This window comes from Trachinotus anak, unplaced genomic scaffold (assembly GCF_046630095.1).
Source record: "Trachinotus anak isolate AG129_WGS33_773 ecotype Australia unplaced genomic scaffold, CSIRO_AGI_Tana_v1 ptg000007l, whole genome shotgun sequence".
Classification (NCBI taxonomy): domain Eukaryota; kingdom Metazoa; phylum Chordata; class Actinopteri; order Carangiformes; family Carangidae; genus Trachinotus; species Trachinotus anak.
This window is the reverse complement of record NW_027273858.1, coordinates 21,532,454-21,557,739: the sequence shown is the minus strand read 5'-3', so window position 1 is coordinate 21,557,739 and position 25,286 is coordinate 21,532,454. Positions and strand designations below refer to the sequence as shown.

At 42.1% G+C, this 25,286-nt stretch overlaps 2 protein-coding genes across 3 annotated transcripts; one reads left to right on the top strand and one right to left on the bottom strand.

Moving 5' to 3' along the window:
* The first annotated feature begins 142 nt into the window (after nucleotides 1-142).
* inpp5f (inositol polyphosphate-5-phosphatase F) lies at nucleotides 143-16,111 on the top strand. Of its 2 annotated transcripts, none has more exons than XM_071481374.1 (20): nucleotides 143-1,850; nucleotides 3,701-3,781; nucleotides 4,233-4,369; nucleotides 5,131-5,259; nucleotides 5,442-5,609; nucleotides 6,127-6,183; nucleotides 6,578-6,776; nucleotides 6,961-7,140; nucleotides 7,561-7,628; nucleotides 8,653-8,777; nucleotides 8,895-8,972; nucleotides 9,127-9,247; nucleotides 10,060-10,188; nucleotides 10,419-10,536; nucleotides 10,630-10,828; nucleotides 11,434-11,505; nucleotides 11,590-11,663; nucleotides 11,848-11,976; nucleotides 12,054-12,141; nucleotides 12,263-16,111. In XM_071481374.1, exons 1-20 carry the CDS (start codon nucleotides 1,754-1,756, stop codon nucleotides 13,422-13,424), a joined length of 3,411 nt encoding a protein of 1,136 aa, XP_071337475.1. In that variant the 5' UTR covers nucleotides 143-1,753; the 3' UTR covers nucleotides 13,425-16,111. The 2 variants fall into 2 exon arrangements, with proteins under 2 accessions (XP_071337475.1, XP_071337474.1); XM_071481373.1 differs by having other exon boundaries at nucleotides 5,424-5,609.
* On the bottom strand, nucleotides 15,630-24,943 carry mcmbp (minichromosome maintenance complex binding protein). Its single transcript, XM_071481378.1, has 16 exons — nucleotides 24,757-24,943; nucleotides 23,680-23,771; nucleotides 23,409-23,549; nucleotides 23,229-23,270; nucleotides 23,042-23,131; nucleotides 22,787-22,925; nucleotides 22,016-22,161; nucleotides 21,729-21,826; nucleotides 21,483-21,655; nucleotides 19,678-19,801; nucleotides 19,447-19,564; nucleotides 19,165-19,330; nucleotides 18,886-19,019; nucleotides 17,952-18,119; nucleotides 17,100-17,188; nucleotides 15,630-16,752 (listed from the first exon to the last, which is right to left on the bottom strand). The coding sequence occupies exons 1-16, from the start codon at nucleotides 24,812-24,814 to the stop codon at nucleotides 16,626-16,628; spliced, it is 1,905 nt and encodes a 634-aa protein (XP_071337479.1). The 5' UTR covers nucleotides 24,815-24,943; the 3' UTR covers nucleotides 15,630-16,625.
* Between the last annotated feature and the right edge of the window lie 343 nt (nucleotides 24,944-25,286).

Genomic DNA, 25,286 nt, shown 5'->3' with positions numbered 1-25,286 from the left:
CCTAATATTTGGGTTCCCATAAATTAAGCAAAGTCTGAGACTGAGACTTATTTATTTTTTATAATTATTATTTTTAGGAGCTTGACAGTAGTTTTGTATTGTCTACTTTTTTAGGGCTGCAACTAACAATTATTTTCACTATTTGCTAATGAGGTGATTAGTTTGTCTATAATTTGTTGGAAATAGCGAAAAATACTCAAAACAGTTTACTAAAGCCCAGAGTGTGGTCATCAAGAGTCTTGTATGTTCTGACCAACATACCCACAGATATTTAGATTATGATCTCATGGGTTTGAGGTATGTTTAATCTCTCTGCTTGGAAAACGACAGACTAACTGATTAATTGACTAATTACTTGTTTCAGCACTACTTCTCTTAAGCTTTTTAGTGAAATTTGTAGGATATTATTAGTGTGCATATATCTAAATCTGAACTAAAAGTGCACCTCTTCTCCCTACTAAAGAAATTCACTTTTTTCATGTATGACTGTTGTGCTCCCAGTTTGGCTGCAAACCTGTGTCCCTGACGTTGCCTGATCCCGGTTTTCAATGGCATGATGAACAATCATGACTCAGGTCAGCTGCTCTCTGCCTTTTCCCGCAGGCCCCACTGACTCATAACTATCACCATGTTTGTATGCTTATTCCTGAGCCGGTGGGGACACAAGTGGTGCAATTTGTTCTTTATTTATATGCAAATGACCCCAACCTGTAACATCAGAACAGTGATTTCATTATTTTTGTGTGTTTTTTATATATATAATCCTCTAATTAAAAAAAAAACATACATCCATAAAATTTAACTTGCTGTGACTGAGCAAGAGCTGTTGTGGCTGTGGTGTTTTAATTTCAATGTAAGTATTTTAACAAAAAGGAGACACACAGGTAATGAAATAGCTGGAACAAACCAATAAAATAAAGGCTTACGTTATTGATTCTGCCAAATCGTGACTTCTACCAGAGTTGGGTACCCCTGTCCTTAAAATATGGTTTATTCAACACATAATAACATCATATAGCCGAGTTAACAATGACTGAGTTTGACTTTAGTAAACATTTTGACATGATGTGTTGTTAGGGTGAGCATTTCCATAACACCAAAAAGGAGGACATTATGCGGCATATCAATAAATTACTATGGTGTACATAGGACTCTGGTATACTCTCATTTATAGTACAATTGTGAGTGGTTTAAAGATGATGTTTGTGTAGCCTATTCAGCTACACAAACATACAGCGGCCGGACAGGGCATTGAAAATCCGGACTGTCCGGCCTAAGGCCGGACGCCTGGTCACCCTATGTGTTGTATATGCAGCACCTGAACACCGGCGGTGACGGCTCAGCCTCAGATCACGTGTCTTTGTTTGGAGCAGGAAACTGTCGGTTTCGTCCTGAACGCCTCACACCAGCTGCTGCCTGCTGGGACACTTTCTCATCTCACTCATTGATGTGTGTTTGCCTTCCCTCTGCCCGGCATGCCCGTGGGACGGGGTGCCTGTCCAGTAGAAGAGGAATCTGATGGCCAACATGCGTAGATGTGGAATAAACGAATCCGACGCGCTCCCAGCTGCCGCCGCCGCCGCCGCCGCTGCTAACCCGCTAGGTAGCTAGCTACCGTAGCTCGGCAGCCCGTGGGAAAAGCGCTAACCGTGGCTAGCTACAGTTAACCTCCAAGACGTGGAAGTGGATAATTAGCAGTACCTGGCTGCGAAGCCAGCGAGTTGCTCATTTTTGTGTAACGTAAAGGGACAAAATGGAGCTGTTCCAAGCCAAAGACGATTACATTCTCCAGAGCGGGGACCGAGCTCTGTGGTGCAGCCGAAAAGATGGGACCATGACGGTCAGACCTGGTACGTACGTTACTGGATGACAGCTTTCTCTGCTGCAGCCGGCCATTTACCTGAAACTAACATTTGGCATTTTTTACCCGTTAGCTTGAAATAAAGGCCGTGTATCTCTTGGCCTGTTTGGGATCGACAAACATTATTTTACTTTTGTTATCATTAACATGTTTCTACAACACCTCAGCGGTTTAGTCTAATCTCTCCTTCATTATTAGTCACTCGTTCATCTTTGTAATAAACGTTGTCATTATCATTTAACGGCTCTAAATTATCCAGTTGCGTTAAACAAAACAATATTTTTGGTAAAGGAGCCATAGAAAATTTTGGTTGCGCCATTCCTAAGTCTTGAAATCATCGTCCTATCTTTTATTCCGGGAGTGCCAACACCCCACACAGACTCCAAAGTTCTTGCTTTGCTTCTTATGTTACCTCCTGGAGGGTAAATTTGACTCTTCAGTTCTTCTTTGAATCAAACAGACATAGCACATGACTGTAAATGGGTGTAAATATAAGTTTAGATAACATGTGCTTTACATATGACAGCGTAACAGATATTATACTGCCATATTAGTATGGCGAGTTATTAGAAAACTATAACACCTCTCTGATGTAAAAAAAACAAAACAAAAAAACAACAACAACATTAAGACACAATAAATACAGGTTCAAACCAGTGTGTTATGTGTTACTGACGTTTGTGAAGCTGCAGTCATTACACCTTGGTCACATTGCAGAAGTAAGAATTGCTGCTTCTCACAGCTGTGACAATACTGTGAAAGTGTTTGGTCTTGTTTCATAGTAAAATGAGACACTGTGGGCAGTGGGAACTACACATTCCCAGCTGAAGTGAAAGGGCTGCCACAGTAAAGGAAAAGTTTCATTAGACACACCAAAAGGCCGTGCGTGTTATCCTCTGTGTCGGTTGAAGTTGTATGGCTGTGCAGCCATCCTGAACAGGTTTTTAGTTGCACCACTGTTTCATTATTTAATTGGAAAAAGGGTTTCCACTCCTCACTGGGTTTCTCTCCTCTGAAGCACACAGTCAAGTACTTCCACAGTGTTACTCAGTGAAGCTGTGGTGTTGCTTTTGTTTTTCTCTGCGAGACTTTCCTGGTGTGGCCCTCCCGGCCAGTTCCCCTGTTCTCTGGCTCACAGAACAGGAAGAGTCATTGTCTGAGGCTCCTACAGTTGGTGTTCTCCACCCTCAGCCACACCCTTCACATTTTTCCAGTTTTCTCCACTATGATGTTTGGTGTGTAACCAAAGCGAAGCATTTCCGTTTTCTGTTTACTCATTGAGTTTATGCATTGCCATAACTGACTTCAAACATGCTGTTGTTTGAAAACATTATGAAATGGAGATAGGCCATTTTTTTCTTCAGTCAACTTACGCTTTCTTCAGTAAAATGTACTTTTAATGTAAATATGCATTAAAAATGACAACATGCACCACAAATACAGGTTTAGTCAGATCCTTCTTTTATGTGTTTTTACTGCATTTACCCCAACTACTGGCTCTAGACTAAGTCTTCATGTCTTTGAAGTGAAGAGTGTTTCACTGGGTACTTAAAACAAGTTTGAGCGTTGTAACAGGAAATCATCGACCATGACTGTCATGGCTTTCTGTTAGATGAACTCATAGGTGAAGCTTTTAGTGTGAATATTGAGCTGACAGAAAATGTGCATACTCACAAATCTTTAATGAGATAACTGGAGGCCTCAATTAGCAGAGTGGCCCTACTGACAAATGTGTAATATTTTATCCTAGCTGCTTATCTGACCCAAAGTGAATCAGCTGTCTTGCGAAACCACTGTTCTCATGTTTAATCTCTTTTTTTTTTTTTTTTTTTAATTCAGCAACAGACCTGCTGTTGGCTTGGAATCCGGTGTGTCTGGGTTTGGTGGAAGGTGTCATTGGGAAGATACAGCTTCACACAGGTAAGTGAAGTCTTGTCTTTGAACAGACAAATTCTCAGACACTTGAGTTACCCAATCATCCAGTGCTCATCAGTATGTTTCTTACTCACAAGGAAAGGTGTGAAAAAAATGTGCAAAGTGCTTTGAAATGTGTGTAGTTATGCAGAGGAGTTAGTTGAAGGTTATGAGTCAATGGATGATAAATCAGGTTTTATTTATTCCATGTCTTTGTGGGTTTCAGAGTAGGATGTTTGATATTATACCCGTCACAGGAAAATATATGTATTATTCTGGTAAATCAGACAGATTAACAGGATTTAAATTATTTATTTACCAGATGTCTTGTGTTGCCTTATTAAATAAAATCTGTGGTGAATGGCTGGTGTGCAGCTGCTTTCTTCACACCTTTCAGAATGTGAGGAATTCTGCACCCATGACGCAACCCCCCCCTTCCTCTCTCTCCTCTTGGCAGATCTTCCTCTCGGCCTCGTATTAATCCGCCAGAAAGCTTTGGTCGGCCAATTACCAGGCAACCACAAGGTCTACAAGATCACCAAGATAGCTGTCATTCCTCTGTCTGATGAAGAGCCGCAGGAGCTCGAGCTGGAGGTGTGCATACTAATACTGTAAATGAGAGGAGCGAGGCAGTGTTCACGCTGTTGTGTTTTAATTATTGCATTCGTCCCCCCTGACAATAATTATAAGAGAAACCTAAATCGTTTTCTATGTACCCAAGAATACCCTGTATCCGTCAGAATATGATTCATCCTGAAGATGAGCTGACAGTGGTGCAAAATGAGATGTCGTTTTTTTTAATTTTCTTAAAAGATTTGTTTTATTTTCACCCATATATGTAGAATTAAATCTCAAGGGAAGTTGCCTGTGGCTAAGATTTCAGTCTTTCAGGGCAGCTTCATGGATGGTGAGACAGGATATTTTCAAGTGAGTAAATACAGATGAGGATGATTGTTCCCTGATAGGCTTTTAAGACCCCATCCTGTTAGACCCCGTCCTGGTACTGCAGTGTGATGAGTGATCATTCCACCTGGTTTGTGCCTAGAAATCCTATAGATCAGTGTAGTGTTTACTGCATTAGTCTAGGAACGTGAGAAATGTGTGGAGTGCTGTAATGTTATAGTTTTTAGCTGTTTGTTGTGGGTAGAATCAAACTTTATTTTTTCTTCAGTATGCCAGTTTGAATTTTACTGATTTTTCAACAAGGCAGTTTGGTTTTCAGAGCTTCAAGGTGATACCAAACTAATTTATAACATCATAATCAAAATGACATTTTCTTTATTTTCTAAATTTCACTGTCATGTTGATAATATCTGTTTAATTGCATAAATTTGACAGAAGATCCTGTTTTTCAGCTTTGCAAGAAGCATCACTTTGGAATCGACAAACCAGAGAAACTGGCCCAGTCTCCTGATGAGTCTAAGTTTTTGATGAAAACTTTAAGTCAGATCAAATCTAATGTTGCTGTGCCCATCAAGAAAAAGGTATTTTTGTCTTGTACACTTTTTAAAAATGTATTCTGTCATCTTCAAAACGACACACTCCCTGTCCTATCTTTTCCACTTTTAAAGGCTTTGAGGTTCTCACAGGATTTTCTCTCTTTGCTTTGTCATCTTAATGCTCTTTTCTACCCACCCACCCAATCCAGTATTCCCCTGCCTTCCAGGTCAAGGAAAACAAAGAGAAGGAGCGGTTGGAGAGGCGGCTGCTGGATGAGCTGTACAAGATATTCATGGACTCCGACTCCTTCTACTACAGCATGACGTACGACCTGACAAACAGTGTGCAGCGTCAAGGAGACTCGGAGAAGACCAGCTTACCCCTATGGAAACAGGTTTGGAGAGAAACAGAACAAACAGAAAGCCTTCACTCACGGATAGATAGTCCTCGTGTTTAATGTGGAGCAGAGAACAAACACATTTCAGCTATAAGTATCATACCTATACATAGCAGTGGCTGTGACAATTTATATAGATATGTGAGGTTTTAACACCAGTTGACAAAGTGAATATGAATGTTACTGAGATACATCTAAAGAAGGAGGTGTGACCATGACAACAGCATCACCTGATGAGAAACAGCTAAAATAAAAGTTCAAGAACAAATACTGACACCAAGAGCCACCACTAAAGAGACACCTAATAGATACTGGTAAATAAAGATGTATATAAATGCACATGAAACACATTCAATTACAACAGTAGTTTACATGATGTATGTACATTCATATGGCCTCAATAGAGAAGCGAAATGGTAACATAAGGTTGGAGTTGTTGCCTTTTTTTTCCTCATATGTTGATTTCAAAAATGCTTTACATCTGTCTGACAGTAGTTTTTAATCTCTGTTAAAGGTGGATGACCGTTTCTTCTGGAATAAGCACATGATCCAGGATCTTATTGACCTTCAGGTAACTGACTTTTCCAAACAGTAATACAGAATGGTACGATGTGTTGTTTTTCTATCTGTAGAATTGAAGAAATGCCCAGATTTGTTTCTTTGCTGACACAGTATTTATAGTGTTTTGGTTTTTTTTTATAATTGTCAGCTCGAAGTGTGTAGCTGGCTCTGCTGTGTAAGTGTGGCAGTTGTATGTGCTGATAATTACCAGAGCTTTATCGGAGGAGTATGAAAATACTCAGTGAACAGAAGCGATAATGGCTCTGAGTTATGGAGGATTATCCACTTTGGATACTTGGTGGATGCAAAGTGCTTCCTTATCAGCCTGGCAGACGGCATTTTAATCTTCTTGTCCTGCTGCTTTTTTTTTGCTTTTTTTTTTTTTGACTGTTTGACTGCTCCAGGTCCCAGAGGTCGACTTCTGGGTGATACCAATCATTCAGGGGTTTGTACAAGTGGAGGAACTGGTAGTGAACTACAACGAGACGTACGATGAGGAGAGGAGCAGCCCTGAGACTCCACCGCAGGAGATCACCTGTGTTGATGACATCCACCCTCGCTTCACTGTGGCTCTGATCTCCAGACGTAGTCGCCACCGTGCAGGTAGATCAAGTTTCTGTCAGCTTGAACTCTGATTCAGCCCAAATATGTGGGTTATGTTTTGTAATTAGGAGTTTAACCTGATCAAAACAGGATTTCTGTGACAAAAACCTTGGAAGAACTTGGTAGACAAGTAAGTTTTGATCTGTGATTAAAAATAATGTTGATGTCATCTCTTTGTCCAAAGGGATGCGGTACAAACGCAGAGGAGTGGACACAGATGGCCATGTGGCTAACTATGTGGAGACAGAGCAGTTGATCCACGTGCACAGCCACACTCTATCCTTTGTGCAGACTCGTGGCTCTGTGCCTGTCTTCTGGAGCCAGGCAGGGTACCGCTACAATCCCCGGCCACGTTTAGAGAAAGGTCAGTACAGCTACATTATCTTGTATACAGTCCCGCAGAGAAGGGTTTTCATAGGCTTGGTTTGAGTATGATGGATTTGTGCTTCAATTTTTTTATAGTTGTACCCTTTAAAAAAGACATTTGATCCAGTACCAGTGTTTGACTCATCAGTCCAGTGTATTTGAGCCAAATATAGTTATCTTCTTATCTCTTTAAAAAATATTTGACTAGGGTTATGGATTGGATATGAGGAATGTGCTGTATCTTTGTGTGAATCAAAAAGTTTGATTAACTCCTCGGCCTCTCATTGGCTGGTATAAGAGGCAGCACTTCTTTCTTCAGAGTTACAGTAACATAAAAGCATGCAAACCGGATGTCTTCATGTTTTTTACCCAGATTCAGTTATATGAAAATCATTATCATATTTTTCTAATGTTTCAGGAGAGAAGGAGACCATGTCTTACTTTGCTGCTCACTTTGAAGAGCAGCTTAAACTCTACAAGAAGCAGGTGAGTCACATTCCCCATGTGGATGCTTGGGTATGTGCTTGGCATATTTATCGACTACTTGAATGCATCAGTCTTGTGTTAGGATTGTTATTTTGAATTTATCACCACTGTGGTTATCCAGCAACTGGTGATATATAATTTCATAATTCTGGCTGAGGCTTTAGTGTATAACTACCATGTGTTTCATGTAGTAACTGAGAATCAAACTGACAGCGTCCTGACTGGAATTGGTGACATTTTCTGCCATTACCATGCTACTGTCATCTCTCACTATACTTAATACCACTTACACTTAAAGGTCCCATATTTTACACTTTTCCAGTGTTTTATTTGAAGTGTTGATCTCCATAAGAAGATATATTTGTTGTTTTAAGAACCAAAAACCATCTCAGTGTAGTTTTACATCTCCTCTCTCAGGCTTCAGTCTGCAGCTCTAATAACAACAGGTCAGTCAGCCAATCAGAAGAGAGGATCTGAGCCTCTAAATGAAATCCTGAGAGGTTGGATGGTGGGTCCAGGTGGGCGGGGCTTGGGGCATGGCTGAGAGCAGTGACTGCTTTGTTGTGACATCACAAAGTTCCAGAAGTCCTGACGGCTGGTTTTAAGGCTCAGTTTCTGAATACAGGCTGTGTGTATTTCTCTGTGGACTGAGGCTTTGATGCTTTCACTGTATCAATATAGAACCTAGACCTGCTTTATAATCAAAAAAGACATGGATGTCTACCTTTATACAATATGGGACCTTTAAAAATGTTCTAACAGTAGTCTGGCTGTTAAGCTCCTGGTATGTAGCAGTCATGTTATTTAAGCTTTCAAAAAACTACACTATTGGCCTTTTAAAGATTGTAAACTTAAACTTTGTCAACATTGTCCATGTAACAAGGTGCCATTAAAACTGCTGAGTCATTTGTCTGTCCTCTGGCATTTCGCATCTCAGTGTGTTTCCACTGGAACAGCTCAGAGGGGCACATAGTACATGTTGTCCACAAGGCTAAATGACAGCACTCTTTATCATCTTCTGCAGGTCATCATTAACTTAGTGGATCAAGGTGGACGAGAGAAGCTTATTGGCGACGCATATCTGAAGCAAGTCCTGCTTTACAACAACTCAAACCTCACATATGTTTCATTCGACTTCCATGAGCACTGGTAAGAGGAACACTTTCCTCAGTACTGAAACTTGTTCATGAACGTACTCATAAAAAACTATTTTATACCACAATGCATTAACTTCCCCTTTGCTGTTCCTTACATTCTGTTTCTCAGCCGAGGTATGAAGTTTGAGAACGTACAAATACTGACAGATGCTATTTCTGATATCATCACTGACATGAAGTGGGCCTGGTAAGTGGCGTGTCAACATCTTGATATTGTTTCTGAGAAATGCTGAGAACATGAACACTGTTTGTAAGACAGCAAACAACAATAAAGCCCCAGGGGGCTGTAGTATATGTTCCTGATTAGCTGAAAATCTTCTGACTGTGTCCTCCTCTATCAGGGTGGATCAAGCTGGAGTCATCTGCAAGCAGGAGGGAATCTTCAGAGTCAACTGTATGGACTGTCTTGACAGGACTAATGTGGTTCAGGCTGCTATTGCTCGGGTAGTGATGGAGCAGCAGGTGAGATGTTTTCTTTGTCTGGCCCCAGGCAAAGTAATGAACATCAGTTTCTCACAGCGCATACACATACCAGCAATGTCTCTGACTCTGTTTTCTAAACATAATTCACTATTTCCTGTGGTTTTTAAACTGAAAGTTACATTGTTCCTCTTGAAACTCGTACACAGATGAATAAACTGACTCTCTAGTGCCCATAAAATTAGACTTTGTTTCTCCTGGTCGCCCACTAAGTACTTGCAAGAATTGCAATAATCAGATAATTATTCAGGGGAAATACACAGTTGACAATATTGCAGTTAATTAATGTGTGTAAAAGAAGTTATATTTTAGAAGTAATAGCATTGTTGATAATTTGGAAAAATCTACTTTGTCATTAATTATTTATTTTATTTGGCTACTTCTAAAGTTGGGGCTTCAAAGTGCTTAACAAAAGGTGTAAGTGTAATTCATGCTGCATGAATTCTTGTCTCTGTTATTTTGTCGGCAGCTCACTTTGTGTTTGTACAACAGATTACTGACATCTGCGTGTATTTGTTCAGATCACACACAGATCACAGACTTTCGATGCTTATGCAGCGCTGAACAACAAGGATAGAAGACGAGCTGTTTACTGCACATCAGCACAACCATAGACTATACAACACAAAACTTTTCACAAATCCAGCATTTAGTCAGCAAACGCAATTCTAAATTAAGCAGCTCATTAAAATGGGTACAGACTGATGCACTTTAAATTAAAAGAGAGATGTCACAATGTACTCACAGAGTAAACAGCAGGCAGCAGCAAAATGTCTCATCATGTCTTCCTGCAGCTGAAGAAACTGGGCGTGATGCCTCCAGAGCAGCCGTTGCCTCTCAAGTGCTACAGGATTTATCAGATCATGTGGGCCAACAATGGAGACACCATCAGCAGACAGTACGCAGGCACAGCAGCACTCAAGGTAACATCGCTGTCCTTACACATTCATATCTGGATCAGTGTTTGTTTTTAAAACAGTAGTGAAGTGTGCCGTCTTCTTCTGACACAGTCTTGTGGATAGTTTAATCTACTGAGACATGAGCTTTCAGTAAATTAAACGCATCAAAATGACTAATAAAGACAGAGCTTATTGTGCAAGTCATACGTTTTGTACATCAAAAGTTTCATGTAACACACACTGATCTGTTGTAGGGAGATTTCACCAGGACAGGGGAGAGGAAACTGGCTGGTGTGATGAAGGACGGCGTGAACTCAGCAAACCGTTACTATCTGAACCGTTTCAGGGATGCTTACAGACAGGCAGTAATTGGTATGGAAAAACAGGAACATATTTTATCTATATATGTCTGTCTGTCCTAAAATTAGCCTGTGATTAACTCCTGAGTCCTGCCTCTCCCTGCAGACCTAATGATGGGCCTGCCAGTGACTGAGGACCTCTACTCCATCTTCAGTAAAGAGAAGGAGCACGAAGAGAAAGAGAAAGAGAGTCAAAGAGGAGCTCAGGAGCAGGTCAGCCTCCTGCTGCAGACCTACATGCAGCTGCTGCTGCCGGATGATGAGAAGTTTCATGGTGGTTGGGCTCTCATCAATTGTGACATGAGGTTAGTGGGCAGCTTGATAACTCCTGACTCTAATTAGCTTTTGTTGATGTCATCAGCTGAGTTATTCAGTACAGTGATTTGTGTGTTATTAGTTAAAATTAGGGCTGCACAATTAATAGAATATAATCAAATTCACAATATGGCCAAGTGCAACATCCGAATCGCAGGAGCTGCAAAAAATCACAGGTGTGTCAGAACATTGTTGTGCATTGTTTGCACCATAAGCGTTGTTGTGCTACAGAGACGCCCTGGACTACAAACAATATTCTCCAGACATAAGGGAGAATTCTTGTTTGGTACAAAGCCCAAAATTGTACCATGCAATCGTATCACATATCGCAATCGCAATGTCTGCCAAAATAAGCACAATATGTTTATTTTTTGCATATGGTGCAGACCTAGTTAAAATCAGTTGTGTTTGTTCATAATTGTAACTTAGATGAAGATCTGAGACAAATGTATACATAGATTCATATAATTAAAAGGGTTCTCTTACCTTTTCTTTCATCTGTAGATGATGAGCCACGTTGGTGCTCTTTATTCTAAGCTCTCAGTAGTTTCTGAAGAGCCCTCTTTAATGATACCATTCTCTTACTTCCCACCAGCCTCATTGATGCAACCAACAAGGATGTGGATGTGCTGCTGCTTCTGTCTGATAAAGCCTACTACATTGCTTAGTAAGTCTGACTTTAACTTTTCCTAAATGTTTTTTTAATAAAGGTCTTATGGATTCACTTATGTTTTCATTTATTTTCCTGTAGCTACGATGAAGAAGCAGATAAAGTCAACCAATACCAACGCCTCAATTTAGAGGGTCTGGAAAAGATCGAAATCGGTGAGAAGTTAGACTCAAAGGAGAAGTGAAGGTTCCTGTGCTCTCACTGAGTCACCCAACACTTCCCAAAAGTGTGCTTAACAGTTTCTCAGTAATCTTTTAGCAGCATCTACGTTGATTATGATTCATGCAAGGAAAGCACATCGCTAAAAAAAGAAGTTAAAAGTTGTGATTCCTTTTGCAGGTCCAGAGCCGACTCTGTTTGGGAAGCCAAAGTTCTGCTGTATGCGTTTGCATTACAGAAATGAGGAGACGAGCGGATACTTTCACACGCTCAGAGCAGCAACACGAAATCCTGAGGATGATGGAAAAGGTAGGTCATAACATACTTATTTAAATTCTTTAAAGGCTGCAAAAGGAAACTCTTTTGACACTTGTGACATCTTTCAGATACATTGCAATGCATAGCTGAGATGCTTCGCATAACAAAACAGTCTACGGGGTTGGACCTGCTTGTGGTTGAAAAGAAGCTGGAGAGGTGAGTAGTTTATTAACTAGCAGTCGTCTGTCTCTCTGACACATGATGTAATGTTACAAAGACAAACACAACTACAAGAGCTGCTTCTGGCATAATTACAGCATCTGTGTCTGTGTTCCAGGCGACAGAGCAGACCTCATGAGGATATAATGGGGATCCAGAACAAACCTGCTGACCAGGTCCAGGGTAGCTCTGGTTTGGCACAAGGCAAAAGTTTCCTCCTCAACAAATTCTCCTCCCTCAATCAGAAGGTGAAACAGACCAAGACAAACGTAAACATTGGCCCCTTCAAGCCCCTCGGGAAGCTGGGTAGCTTCTCTAAGCCTGATGTAAAAGTCAATTTTCTAAAACCAACTATGCACGTCAACCTGTGGAAGTCAGACAGCAGCTTGGAGACGTCGGATAACAACCCCGGCACAGGAAACTTGAAAGACATCGGTGACGAGCACTCTGAAATGTCCGACGACTCTGACTCCTATAATTCTGACCCTGAGCACCCGTGTTCTGGTTCTTTAGAAAACGTGGATTATGTGCTGCCCAGCTGCGGCATCGTAGCATCAAACCCACGACTGGGCAGCCGCTCCCAGTCCATTGGTAGCGTGGAGCTAAATATCCCCTCCGTAATCCGCGTCACAGGCTGTGACGGAGCACAGGAAAGCTCCACTCAAGTCAGCGATGACAAGTCTCCAGGTGCCGCCTCGGTTGCTGAAGAAGCCATTTTGATTGACTTTGGTACTCCCATTGATGCCTACTGCCACCAGTTTGTCCAGGATGCTCAGACCAAACCTGTCGAGGTGTTTGGAGAACATCCGCCAGCTCCTGTACCTCCATTCAACCCTGCGGTGCCTGTGCAGAATACCCCAGCAGACTCAGACAAGCAGCCAAGCTCAGAGCCGCAGCATCAGCCGGAAGAGCCCCAGCTCCCCAGGCCATCCCAGCTTGACGTCCAGTCCACTACCTCCAGTTCCAACCTCCTCACCGTCCAGAAGCCCAGCTCTGCGGTCTCAGGAGGCTCTCAGAGGAGTCTGTGCTCACAGCTGGAGGGCAGCCTCGGCCCTTCGCCCGCCGACAGCAACGGCAGCCGAGTGGTGTCCCCCTTTGCCAAGATCAAGAGCTCCATGGTCCAGGTGGCCAGCCTCACCCAGGCAGGACTCACCCAGGGCATCAGCTTTGCTGTGGCAAAGGTGCAGAAGAGCCCCGAGCCAGATACTGTCAACGAGGCCCAAGAGAACGAGCTGAAGGCAATGTTTACACAGTGCCAGACCAGGATCATCCAGATCTAGTGCTTTCCATGTAGCAGTACAACGTGTTGAAACTTCCTGTTTGGTAGCAGTAGCAAAAGCTTGCACATAGTGTCACCGGTCGGCCGAGAAACACGCTCCTAAATTTTCCCTGTAGTTCAACTTGCCCAAAATAATAATGACTCTTGTACAGAACTTACAGACATACACTTGAGCCCATCACGACAGTGACCGTGTTTACATGCACATAATTATGGATTCCCTCACTCTTATGAGAGCACTCATTTAGCTCTTATACCTTTTGCCCTACAGTCTCACACACTTATTGATAACAATATTAGATTCTCTTTCTTTTATGGTATAATAATCAGTTGTCATCAATATATTCTTTCCCTATAGGAATTCCAACAGTATGAAAATGTCTCGGAGTACCAGTATCCTAGTAGTTTAAAAATTACATTTGGGGAATCTGTTATAGATTGGTTCAAGTATAGTTTTCTTATTAAATTCCAAAGATATTTTCATTGATTATTGTAACAGACAAACAACTAAAACAGGAAGATATTTAGGTTTTTAAGACGTTTTAAACTCTTGTACTTCCAGAGTCTTTCTGTGCTTGTAAACATGTCACTGTCCTCGGTCTGAAAAGTTATTCAATTACCCACAATGCTTGCATGTGAGGTTAACGGTGACAGCTGATTTTAACAGGGCAGGTAAACATTAGCTGCATGTTGAAAAGACCAACTCGGACTCTAACATGTACTGTACGTTATCCCCGTATGTGCAGGTCACTTATTGGCGTGTTGGGTAGAGACCTCGTAACAACCTTCAGTCTATAACAGTTGTTGTAGAATCCGACCAAATGTCTTTTGTGATTTCCCAAAGGACGACTCTGTGTTAACTATAACCCTTTGTATAGGTGTCAGAAACTAGCCAGACGACATGCTGTACTTAGTTATCCTATGTAATATCAATGTTGTCAAGTGTAACTTAGAAGATATACCGTTAAAGAAATAACAACTACACAAGAGCTTAGTAAGAGTATCTGGTTGTTGATATGTACAGTGAGTATTGTATGTTTAACTGTTCCCTCAGTAGAGCCTTCCCTTAAGCTTTTTGTATCAATGGTAGGGTGGCAGCTTATTTTGAAGAGACGGCTGACCATGAGTAAACCAGAAAACTGCTGGTTGGAGTTGTTTTTGATAGATATATGTAATGAAAGAACTATTCTGCTAATGGTTGTACTAAATAATCATGAGGGTTTTCTTTGAACTGAGTCTCAGCCAGCGTTGTATATTGACGTTGCATGTTTGACAAAGACAGGAGAGTAGCATATAGTAGGTATATATGCAATTGCACCCACCCAATTATTAAACAAACACTGACGCTTTATGCACTCCCCAAACTGAAAGCATATTTGCCTTAACAGGGAATTGAAGTGGGATTATGTATATCAGGTATTTATGGCAAAATCTACCTTTTTAAGTCCATTCTTACATGTTACATTTGGTGTACTGTATAAAACATCATGTTCAGGGTTTCTGTGTGTCATCAGGCTTTATCTTGGGGTATTTCAGCTACTGGCACTGTACATTCTCCAGGTTTAAGAGATGTAAACAGTGTGTTGGTTGTGTGTATGTCCTGTACAGTATGTGTGAGTTGTGTTTGACCATCCCTGCTGCTGCTGGTGTTTAGGATTGCTCTGCTCAGAGCTCTGGTTATATTTACGTGCTATGAAGCTGTAAACATTGTTATATTGTGTGTTTTGGTTTTTTTTTTGTTAACCTCAAGAAGTGAGGTTTTGCCTCTTTAGACAAACTTTACAGTTTTACCGTTAAACTCGAGTGAAAATCTCCTACAGGACCTTGTTACAGTCCTCCAGAAGAAAATGTAATGAACCAAGGTCACCTCATCCCACTGTTGTGTATATTGGTGTCTTTTACTCATAAATAATGATAATAATAATCAGTTTTGCTTCCCGCTGAAATATCCCAAGATAAACGGTCACGTTTCATTTTTGTTACATTCACCTGTTTTCTGCATTCAGCTCGCTCACCAGCAGATTCGATGTGGGATACTTGTATATTTTATCTGACTATAATTGTGTTAATGAGACTGTAGCCTTGGCTGCTTTGTGGGTAGTTTATTGAACCTGCTGATAGTGTGTGGTGCTGCCAAAGCTTGAAGGTAACAGCTGTAATGCGAAGTTTTATTGCAGAGGGTATAAGGTGTGTGTGTGTGTGTGTGTGTTTTTTTTTTTTTTTTTAAACTTCCTGCAGGATTGCAAACACTGGAGCGGTTCTCAAACAAAGCAGAAACTTCTTCTGTCCTGGACTGGCTGTATTCAGCTCAAAGGAACAGTTATCCTCAACATTCCTGATAGAGACCACAATGCTAGAGCGCTGGTGTCTGGTTTTTATATGCAAAAGCTGGCAGAGTTAGATCCATAGTGTTTTGTTTTTACACCAAGTGCTTTTGCAACCACCTCTTCATTTGTTCGCTGTGGTTGTCTTCCCCTCCCTTCAGGACCCGGGACTATGACTAATTATCATGTGACCAGAGGTCGTAAAGCATTTGATTTGCACTGTTAAAGCACATTTTCTAGCATTAGCACCATTTCATCTGAATGTCTGTGGTCATGTCTTTCTCCTTTACCAACTGACTATTGTCATTGTTTTCCACAGTGTACTGAGATTGTATTGTATATTAAAGTATCCTATTTATTCTTATCCTTTTTGGGTGTGTTACTTGATAACAAAGTGCACTGTACACTCTTTGTTAAGGGATATATTCCAGTGGAATAAAAAGTACATGAGTGAATGATTGTTGCATTTATTGTCACATCACCAGGACGTGTCTGTGCCACCATGTCCAAGAAGAAACTGCACCATGGGAAATTATCCTCCAGACCTCATGATTTTATTTACGTATGAAGTAAAAAAGTTTTATATTTTCGGTCAACAGAAATTTTGGTCTGTCATAAACCGCTGGCATGAACCCCACAGCAGACTGTGGCTTTAAGGCAAAAAGGGAACAATGATACACACTGAGATGTTACTGTATATACAACCTACAACTCATCCATGAAGTGAAAATATATCTAAATCTTATCTTCAAATCAGTGCAGAAAAAAGCTGAACACAACATGAACTATATGGCATATGAAAAACATCTTTATTACAAACTTTTTTTTTCTTTAAGTATCAAAAAGAAAAACAAACGCTGTCTCATTTGTCGGCGTGATCACGGCTCGTTGCCGTTGACGCACTTGTGCTGCTCCATCCGGCTCCTCCGCAGCTCCTCCATGTGTTTGGCTCTCAGCCAGCTGTCTCTGGACAGAGAGGTCTGTCCCAGGCTCAGAGACAACAACCTGCGGACAGAGTGACAGTCAGCTACATCCCACTCACACATATCTCAGCCTGAATAAATTCTAGACGCTGTTATCACATCTCAGTTTCCTGGCTGAGGCAGTCGTTCAGGCATTCAGCAAGTCAAAATGTCTGTCTTTTAATTTTGGTTGCACTGACCCATGAAGCTAATGTCATCCTGCTTATGTCATATCTGGCATTTCCATTGTTGTTGTAATTAATTACTGCTGTGGTTATTTAACAAATTTCCTTTTAAAGAAGCTTCACGGGCTGTTGTTACTGTTCTCACTGGGTATAAGCAAAGAAATGCCAAGTAAAGGGGATTATATAAACTGAAATCACAGCCCACCTCGCCACAACCAGCATCTTGTGGAGGTCCTCAGCAGATATGCTCTGGGGGTCATCCTTCCTCATATCTACAAAGTCATCCTCAACTGACTGAGGACAGCAGAAAAGGACAAGAACTTATCATTACATGAGAACATAAAGTGTAATAATAATGATGATAATAACTTTGTTAAGAAAAGAACTGTATAAATAAAGTTACAGAGTACTTTAAAAAAAAGTAAAAAAGGTAAAAGAAGCTGAGCATAATAAAAAGAGAAGAAAACATTTCATATATCAACATTATGCAAAAAGGTCTGACAGTAAGTGACAGGAGGCAATAAAATATGCAAAAAAAAAGCAAACAATAATTAGGGATAAAACAACATAAATAAAACAGACAGATAATAGATAATAACATAAAAGACAAAGAAATGTGTTTTAAGAAGAGATTAAAAAGAAGTTAAAGAGTTACAGTTTCTGATTTGGGGGGGCTCTAATAGCAAACACCTGGTCCCCTTAGTCATAAGCCTTGACCTTGGGGCGACCAACAGGCCTCCTGCAGACCTCAGTTCTCAGTTGGGCACAGACAATGTCAACGAATTAGAGAGAGACATTTAAAGCCTTGAAAGTCAGCAATAACATTTTAAAATCAATTTGAAATCTACCAGGAAGCCAATGAGGGAGGGGGAGCACCAGAGCAATGTGATTGTACCTGTCAGTTCGAATAATAAGATAAAAGGACTAACTAACTAATCTACGACCTACTGGTACTAACTTCTCATTCTTATTACACTGGAGGTTGATGTTAAAGTGAAGGGAAAATGAAATGAGAAACAAATGCATAAATTCAGTCGGTGTAAAATCTTCGTCTCACCTTCGTCACCTCGTCGGAGATGCTGTAGTCCAGCAGCCGCGCCACACTCAGGTAGATTCTGAGCTTGTTCAGCTGCGACGAGGCCTGCGGGTGCATGTGGATGCTGCTGAGATACTCCTCCATGTGGGGCGCGGTGACCTGAGTCTGTAGGTGTATCTGACAGTCTGACTGTAGGGATCCAGAGAAACAGAGATATTGACATTGTGCCAGGGAAGAAGTTTGTACACAGAGGAGCTGCATGTGTATCTAGTGGTTTTTTTTTTTCCACAGGTGTTGCTATGCAGAAGTAGACTCTGCCTGATGTGTGCACCCCTCGTTTGGCATATTCTCAAAACTTCACAGCACGCCAGACAGGAGCAAAGCCCCGTTGAGCTGACCGAGAAGCACCTGATCAGCTCGACCCTCCAGCTGCTCGTCAGCCAATAGCTGTTCAATGTAAACACAGCCGTGCCGCTTGTGACTTTACTCAACCCCGGGAGTTGTTTACAGCGCGCTGCCCTTCATTGCTGGACTAATGGATGACCGGGCCTGACGCCTCTCCCAGGATTGTTCCTGTGGCACACAGCTGCTGCCATGGCAACCTGTTAGACCAACACACAGGAATAGCACACAGCACATTCCTCAGGCTGATCGCAACACTGTGAGACCCGGGGCTAAAGCCACCGGCTGGAGGGGTAGCTGCGGCGGCTGGCCAATGACAGCTGAGATGACAGCATGACGCCGGCTGGAAACAACCTCCAGCGCTTGACACGGCTTGGTCTCATGAGAGGCTGCAGGAAACCTAACCCCTCCCTGGCCATGCCGGAGAGGGCGGGGTAGGGTTGGTTTTTTTTTTTGTTTGTTTTTTTTTTTTGCAGGGTGGGGGACAGTACTGGGTGGGGTGGTGGTGCATTTTTGTGCTGCGGTTTCACGCCTCATCCCTCTTTGTCCTCACCGGCAGCAGCGAGCGGCCCTCTGACGCGATGAGCACGTTAATATTGCAGGGGAATTCCATCTGGTGGTAGTTAAAGTCATAATCAACCTTCTGCCACGAGATCAGGTTCCCCAGGGCCGTGACGTTACGCACACCTACAGCACCAAACACAAACACAAGGAGACACAACCTGGTGAGTTTATCGAGCCATGGTAACAGTGCCAGCGGGCTGCAGGGAGGCCATTAACTGCAGATCTTGTCCTCTCAGTGTCGTCCCCTTGTGGTTTCTTGAAGCCTCACCTGTTGTGTCCAGCTGCCCCTGCTCCAGCTTGGTTTCATCCAGGAAGAGGGAGGTGTTTCTGGCCAGCTGCAGGGCTCCGCTCACAAGCCGGTTGGCCACATAGTCCTTCTTAGGCACCAGCCTCATCTGGTTCATGTTCTGGAGGCTCATGCCCAGATAGTACGACTGCATGTGGGGGGGGGGGGGGGGGGGGGGGGGGGGGGGGGGGGGACCTTTCAATGTCTTTCATTTTAAGAAATCAACTGTAGCATCACTGGCTCAAAGTGATCAGATTCACTCACAGAGGGAACAAGCTGCTGGATGATCTGGTAGAGGCGCTCAGTGTACAAGGCCACTGTGGGACAGCCACTCAGGTTGAGGGTGAATTTGCCCAGTGGGAGAACATCTCGTCTGGAGTAACTACAAGAAAAACACATTGTAGATAAGTTCTTTTGGTTTGGCGTGAAGCCACAACACAAAGACGTGAAGGTCAGTGTTAAACATTACAGACGGGACTCGTATTTGACACGTACACGTTAGAAATTAGATGCAGAATGAGGTACTCAGCAGCCAGAGCATCTCCCAGAAGGACATGAGTGAAGTACGTGAGCAGCTCTGCCCTGATGGAGGCCATCTCGCTCAGGGTCGACGATAAAACTGAGGGGGAAGGACAGAGTTAACAGAAAGCCCTCCATGGTGACTACAGGCATGTGAGCTTTCAGAGCCGTTCAGTGGAAAACATTCGCTGCATTATTCCTCGTGTGGGGAAGCTTTAGACAAACCAACTTCAACATAATGGCTCCTTTTCTCTGCTCCCACACAGCTGCAGGGCAACATGATAATGTGACTATAACTAAGGTTTATGTTGACGGGAGCTTTAAAGCAGCTTGGCACACAGATATAATTAGAGCACAGACGAAGGATAAAAAGATACATGTGAATCAAAACAAAATTGGAATGGAATTAAATTTGAGAAAGATTTGGGTGTTGTACTTGTTCATATTGTGATTTTGATAATATTTCAATTAAATGTTTGGCCCTAATTTAACTGGTTACCAAAATGATGAACAATTAATTAATTTTCTTTTGAACTCTGATAAGAGCTGAACTCAAAAGCACCACAGTATGTGAAAAAAGAAACACAGCAAGACTATTTTTTTTGTTAGCGGCTGGCAGTTAGTAACCAGGGGGACGGACTGGAACAGTGGTTCAGGCTGGGAATTTGACTCCACCTTCACACACCGCACCCGACCTCTAGTTCTGCAGGCTAACGCTGTTTGTTGATGTAGCTGGTCCCAGACTGGTTCTAAATTTGGCCACTTTTTTCATCTGAGAGAAAAACGATCCAGCTTAGAAAATACAAACTGACTGACCAATAAATAATGAATAATTCATCATTTAAGCAATTACATGTTATTACAGGAGACAGTGTCCTACTATATAGTCATGGTAGTTAATAACACTGCTGACCCTCTCTCAATTAGGGTAAAGTCACGTGACAGCTTTCTGGTCACAAGTTTTCTGAACACATGTCAACAATGGATAATTATTATTATTGATGGTCACTGTCAAAGTTCAAATTGAGTGTAGAGAGAGGGCAGCGTCAGGTATCGTCACACACAGGTGAGGGGACACGGCCAAAATGACCCCCAGGTTACAATGACCATCAATAATAATTATAAAAATTATCCACTGTTGACGAGTGATGATGATGACTTGTAACCAGAAAGCAGTCACGTGACTTTACCCTCATTGAGAAAGAGTCAGCTGTTTCAAGGGTTACGACTACATAGTAGGATATGTAGCCTCCACTGTCTCCTGTAATAACATGTAATTGTTAAAATGATTAATTATTGAATCATTCAGTGTTTTGGTTTTGATTTGTGTCATTGATGTTTTATGGGGAGGGGGTAAATCTGAGGATTTCTGGCTCTTTTTAGTGTGTAAATAAGTCAGTTTATAAAGGGAATACACACTTGTGATTCCTCAAGTGTCGTGTCCTCCACCAGTATTATATATTATTATGTAAGTAGAAAATACTTTAGTGCCAAAACAGGGCAGCATCAGGTCTTATTTAGCAACGCTTTATGCAAATGAGATGAACTGCAGCTGGGCTCATTTACATCTGTGCTCTTGCTGCAGTAATGTGATAATGTCGGATAATCTGTAGCAGGCTCGGTCTCTGACAGTGTGACTGGTCGGGGTTTGGACATTAAACAGCCTTCTATTCAAAAATAAGAAATATTCATGATAACTGGCGTTTAAAGTCGCACACATGGGAAAAGATGAGCTGACTCTGGTTATCAGGCAGTATTTGTGCTCGACTACTTGTCCTTACAGGCACTGTTGTCTTCCAGGGTGACGGAGGGCAGCAGGGGGTTGTTGTGTGGCAGTGGCTTGGCGTAGAGCATGTGGAGGCGAGGGACGAGCGAGGCGGGTGGGCTGTGCACTCTCTGCTCCTCCGCCGTCTCCATGGACTCTGCGGGGTCCAGGAGGGATGAGGAGGCGTCTCTGTGTGGACAGGCCAAGAGTGAGTAGGCAGATCGCCACTGGAGGGAAATGTAGCTGAACTATCGTGTCTTACTTCTCGTCGGCCAGAGCACTGAGAGCAGGACTGACAGACAGGATCCCGTAGACCTCGAGTGTGTCGTTCAGTTTGAAGCTGTCCCAGTCCTCGTACACCTGCCAACAACACCACACCTTTTAGCTTCTGTGCTACGCTCAGAAAGTCTGTAGATAACAGTGGTATCACCTCTTAGAACAGGTGTTTGACTAGATAAGTCATCCACCAATAACTGTGTCAAGAGTCCAGGTTACAGTGATGAAAATGAAGTGAAAAGAGAACCTCCTCCCGTTACAAAGATAACACACCTTAACTAAGCAGGAGGGACCATTCTCTCCTGGCAGGGGGAAGTTGAGGTCGAGATGAGAGGCGGACGCCACCTGGCTGGACGGAGCTTCTGTCTCCAGCCGCTTGCAGTCGCCGTTGCCGTGCTGTTCTGCAGGACTATGAGGACCTGCAGTGAGAGAGGGAGCAGTCTGCGTTTACAGCAAAAATCCAGCCTGGGAAAACTTTGCATTGTTAGATAATAAATGACGTCCAATTAATTTAAAGAGTGTTGTCTGTGCCACAACAGAGTAGACAGGAAATGAACTGTAATTTGTCTGTGTGAACAAAAACCAAGCTTTAAAGCTCATTCTTGATTCATTCATTGGAACTATCGATCATGCGATATGATCAAAAGCTGCACAACAGCTACTCTGAATAGAAAGGTTTTTAAGAGCTCAGAAAAAAAGCTAAACATCAGTGACTCCATTTGCTAATAGAGACTATGAGATATGACTGAAAGTGTCACAGTAGCTACTAGATGGACCCTGTGGTGTGAAGAAGTTTAGGAGGAACTGTTCTTTAACTAAACTAGTAAATAGGACTTTTACAGCTGATGTTATCACAGCTTCAGCTACACCACCGTCATCTCCCAGGAGGAATTTACATGCAGGAAAAACAGCTTCATGGAAACAAAATAAAAGACTCATGTCTTTTTAAATACTTTGATAGGTAGTTAAATATCGAATGAACGATTTTCCTGTTTTGCAATCAGCTACACATTTACCTATCTCCACTTTGCAAGCATCACATACCCGTGTGTGGCTCCCTCTGTTTCTGCGGCTGCGTGTCCATGTCGTCCATGTCGTCATCTTCCTCATAGCTTCGTTTCTGTCTGCTCGGCACGTACGAGGTGGAAGGGACCACTCTTGCTTGGCTGGAGCCGGCATAGCTGTGCAATAGAATTAAGGAAAACTAGGGAGGCAGTATTCAAAAATACTCCCAATGACAGATGATAAAATATGCATTTAACTCCTGTTTGAGAAGTGCTTCCATCATGATGAGGATATCTCTTTCACCCAGGGGTTTTCTCCAGGGATTGGCACACAGTAGAAAGTCTGTCTCTCTGCAGTTACAATGTTTCTGGAGTTAAAATCCACCTGAAAGTGAATGTATGGGTCAGTATTGTCAATGGCAAAGCTGAAGCTCCACTGAGGCATTTATGGATGCCCTGAATAACTGAACATGTGTACATACCCCACATTCTGTCACATCTTTGTACCTCCCACATCGCAGCACCTGTGGATAGTCCGACAGTAAAATAAGATGATGATAACATGATGACATCTAACACATTATCGGATGCAAACAACATGCACTGCAGACCTGCGATGGCTGTGTTTATGCAAACAGCTGCACAGAAGAGGAAGCACTTACTTTAGCCTTTGTAGATGGATCAACAGTCTCATACACTCCCATGTAGAACTCCGGATCAAACATGTCTTGGATTAAACAACGAAACTTCACCAGGCTGTTGGGCTTCAGGTAGTGCAGAGGGACATCGTTCAAAGATGGGACCTGCACCAAAATAAAAGTGGTCATCATTTACAAGTGAGCGTACTGAAACAGGCTGGGGCACTGACGTTTCCAGGCATCTTTTGCATCTCAGCGTAATTTACATGCTGAAAGGATCCCAGAGCTGCATTACCCAGGTATGAGCGTCCTTCTCCTTCAGCCGATCTTTGAAGAATTCGACCGCTTTGGCCTCCCATGCAGGGTTGGGATTGTTCTGGGAAGCGGCTGAAATATCAACAAGAGCATAATGTTATTTGTCTTGTAAAGAAACAGGGACACAGATTGTTCATAATAACAGGAAACCCTGGCTTTGAGGATACTGTCTGATCGAATTAGCTGGTTAAGTTACATTAGATAAAATGAGTCACAAAGGTTTTTCTGTTTATGGTATAAACAGAAAAATAATTCCCTATGTAACTGTGGTGGTGGGAAGAATTTCAAACTAAGAGGAAACATTTATTTTACTACATTTCCTAAGATTGTTTTTTATAGTATGTTTTGTCATTGTAGATTTCTTAACCTATAATGAAAAAAACATTATTGCCTCAAGAGCTGCTCAATAACATAACTCATAACAATACACATCAGTACTATCTACCTTATTTCTAAAGGATAACATATTTCATGTTGATGACTTCTCAAGGCAAAAATTACTGCTTGCTTTTCAGGATGAAGTCATGAGGCTTTTATTTTTAACATATAAAGATAATGACAAATGTCAGGTACAAGCCCTTTTCACTAGTAGATAAAAGGAACTGCACTGGAAATCATCACTGTGTTGTCAATAAATGAACAAATACAGCACAAAGTTTCACACACTGTGAAGCTTGGTTTAGGATATAAATGCCACATGTATCTATGCCCGAACCAAGTCGGTGCTTTCACGGAAGGAAATCTTAAACGACTTTAAAACATCTGAAGGATCCCTGAATGCCTCATGTTGTGGATTTTCACAAAGGTTTTCAGATTAAACTACACACACGGCTCTTTTTCATGTAACTAAAACGAATATGTGTACAGGCAGAAATACAGCAGCGCTGGCAAGCCGCAGAAACTTGATGAAGTTATTTGCCATTTCTCAGAGAAAGGAGAAGCACCGCTACACACGATGAGCCTGGTGGATAGCATGGTCCGTAGCCATGTAGCTAACAAGCTAGGTTCACGCGTTAACGTTAGCTGTCAGGGAGTGAAGTTCCGGTATGTCTCTCACCAAACATCCCTTCAACAACACCCAGGGGGTCGTTAATCCAGTCGTGTGTGGAAGGCATCGTTAGCCAGTGACAGACGTCTGAAAAATATAAAATAATCAAAGTAAAATCTCTGTGAAAACACTTGTTTGTTGACTTTCCCCTACACACACAGGATCGCAGAAGTGAGGGCGGGAAATTTGCGTCACCAGTGGATGACCGTAGTTCGTTTGTTTTGCCTGCAGGGACCGACCGGAGCACGGACATATCACCCTGACCATAATGACTAACTCTATTTCAGCGGGCTGTGTGTTTTCATTCTGATTTGAGGTTGGTGGTGTCGTGAGGAAAAAAAGCAAAATAAAATAACTCTTCATAAAAAATGCGTTTTCTTACTTTATCTCATTTAAACTGATAAAATGTAACAGTGTGAGTAATCTTTCTCTGGCCTGTAGGTGGCAGTAGAGAGAGATTCTGTTTATTTTTCCCATAACCAACGAACTGCGGTCAAAAGACCTGCGTGGTTTTATCAGATCTATAAACGATGTGTTAC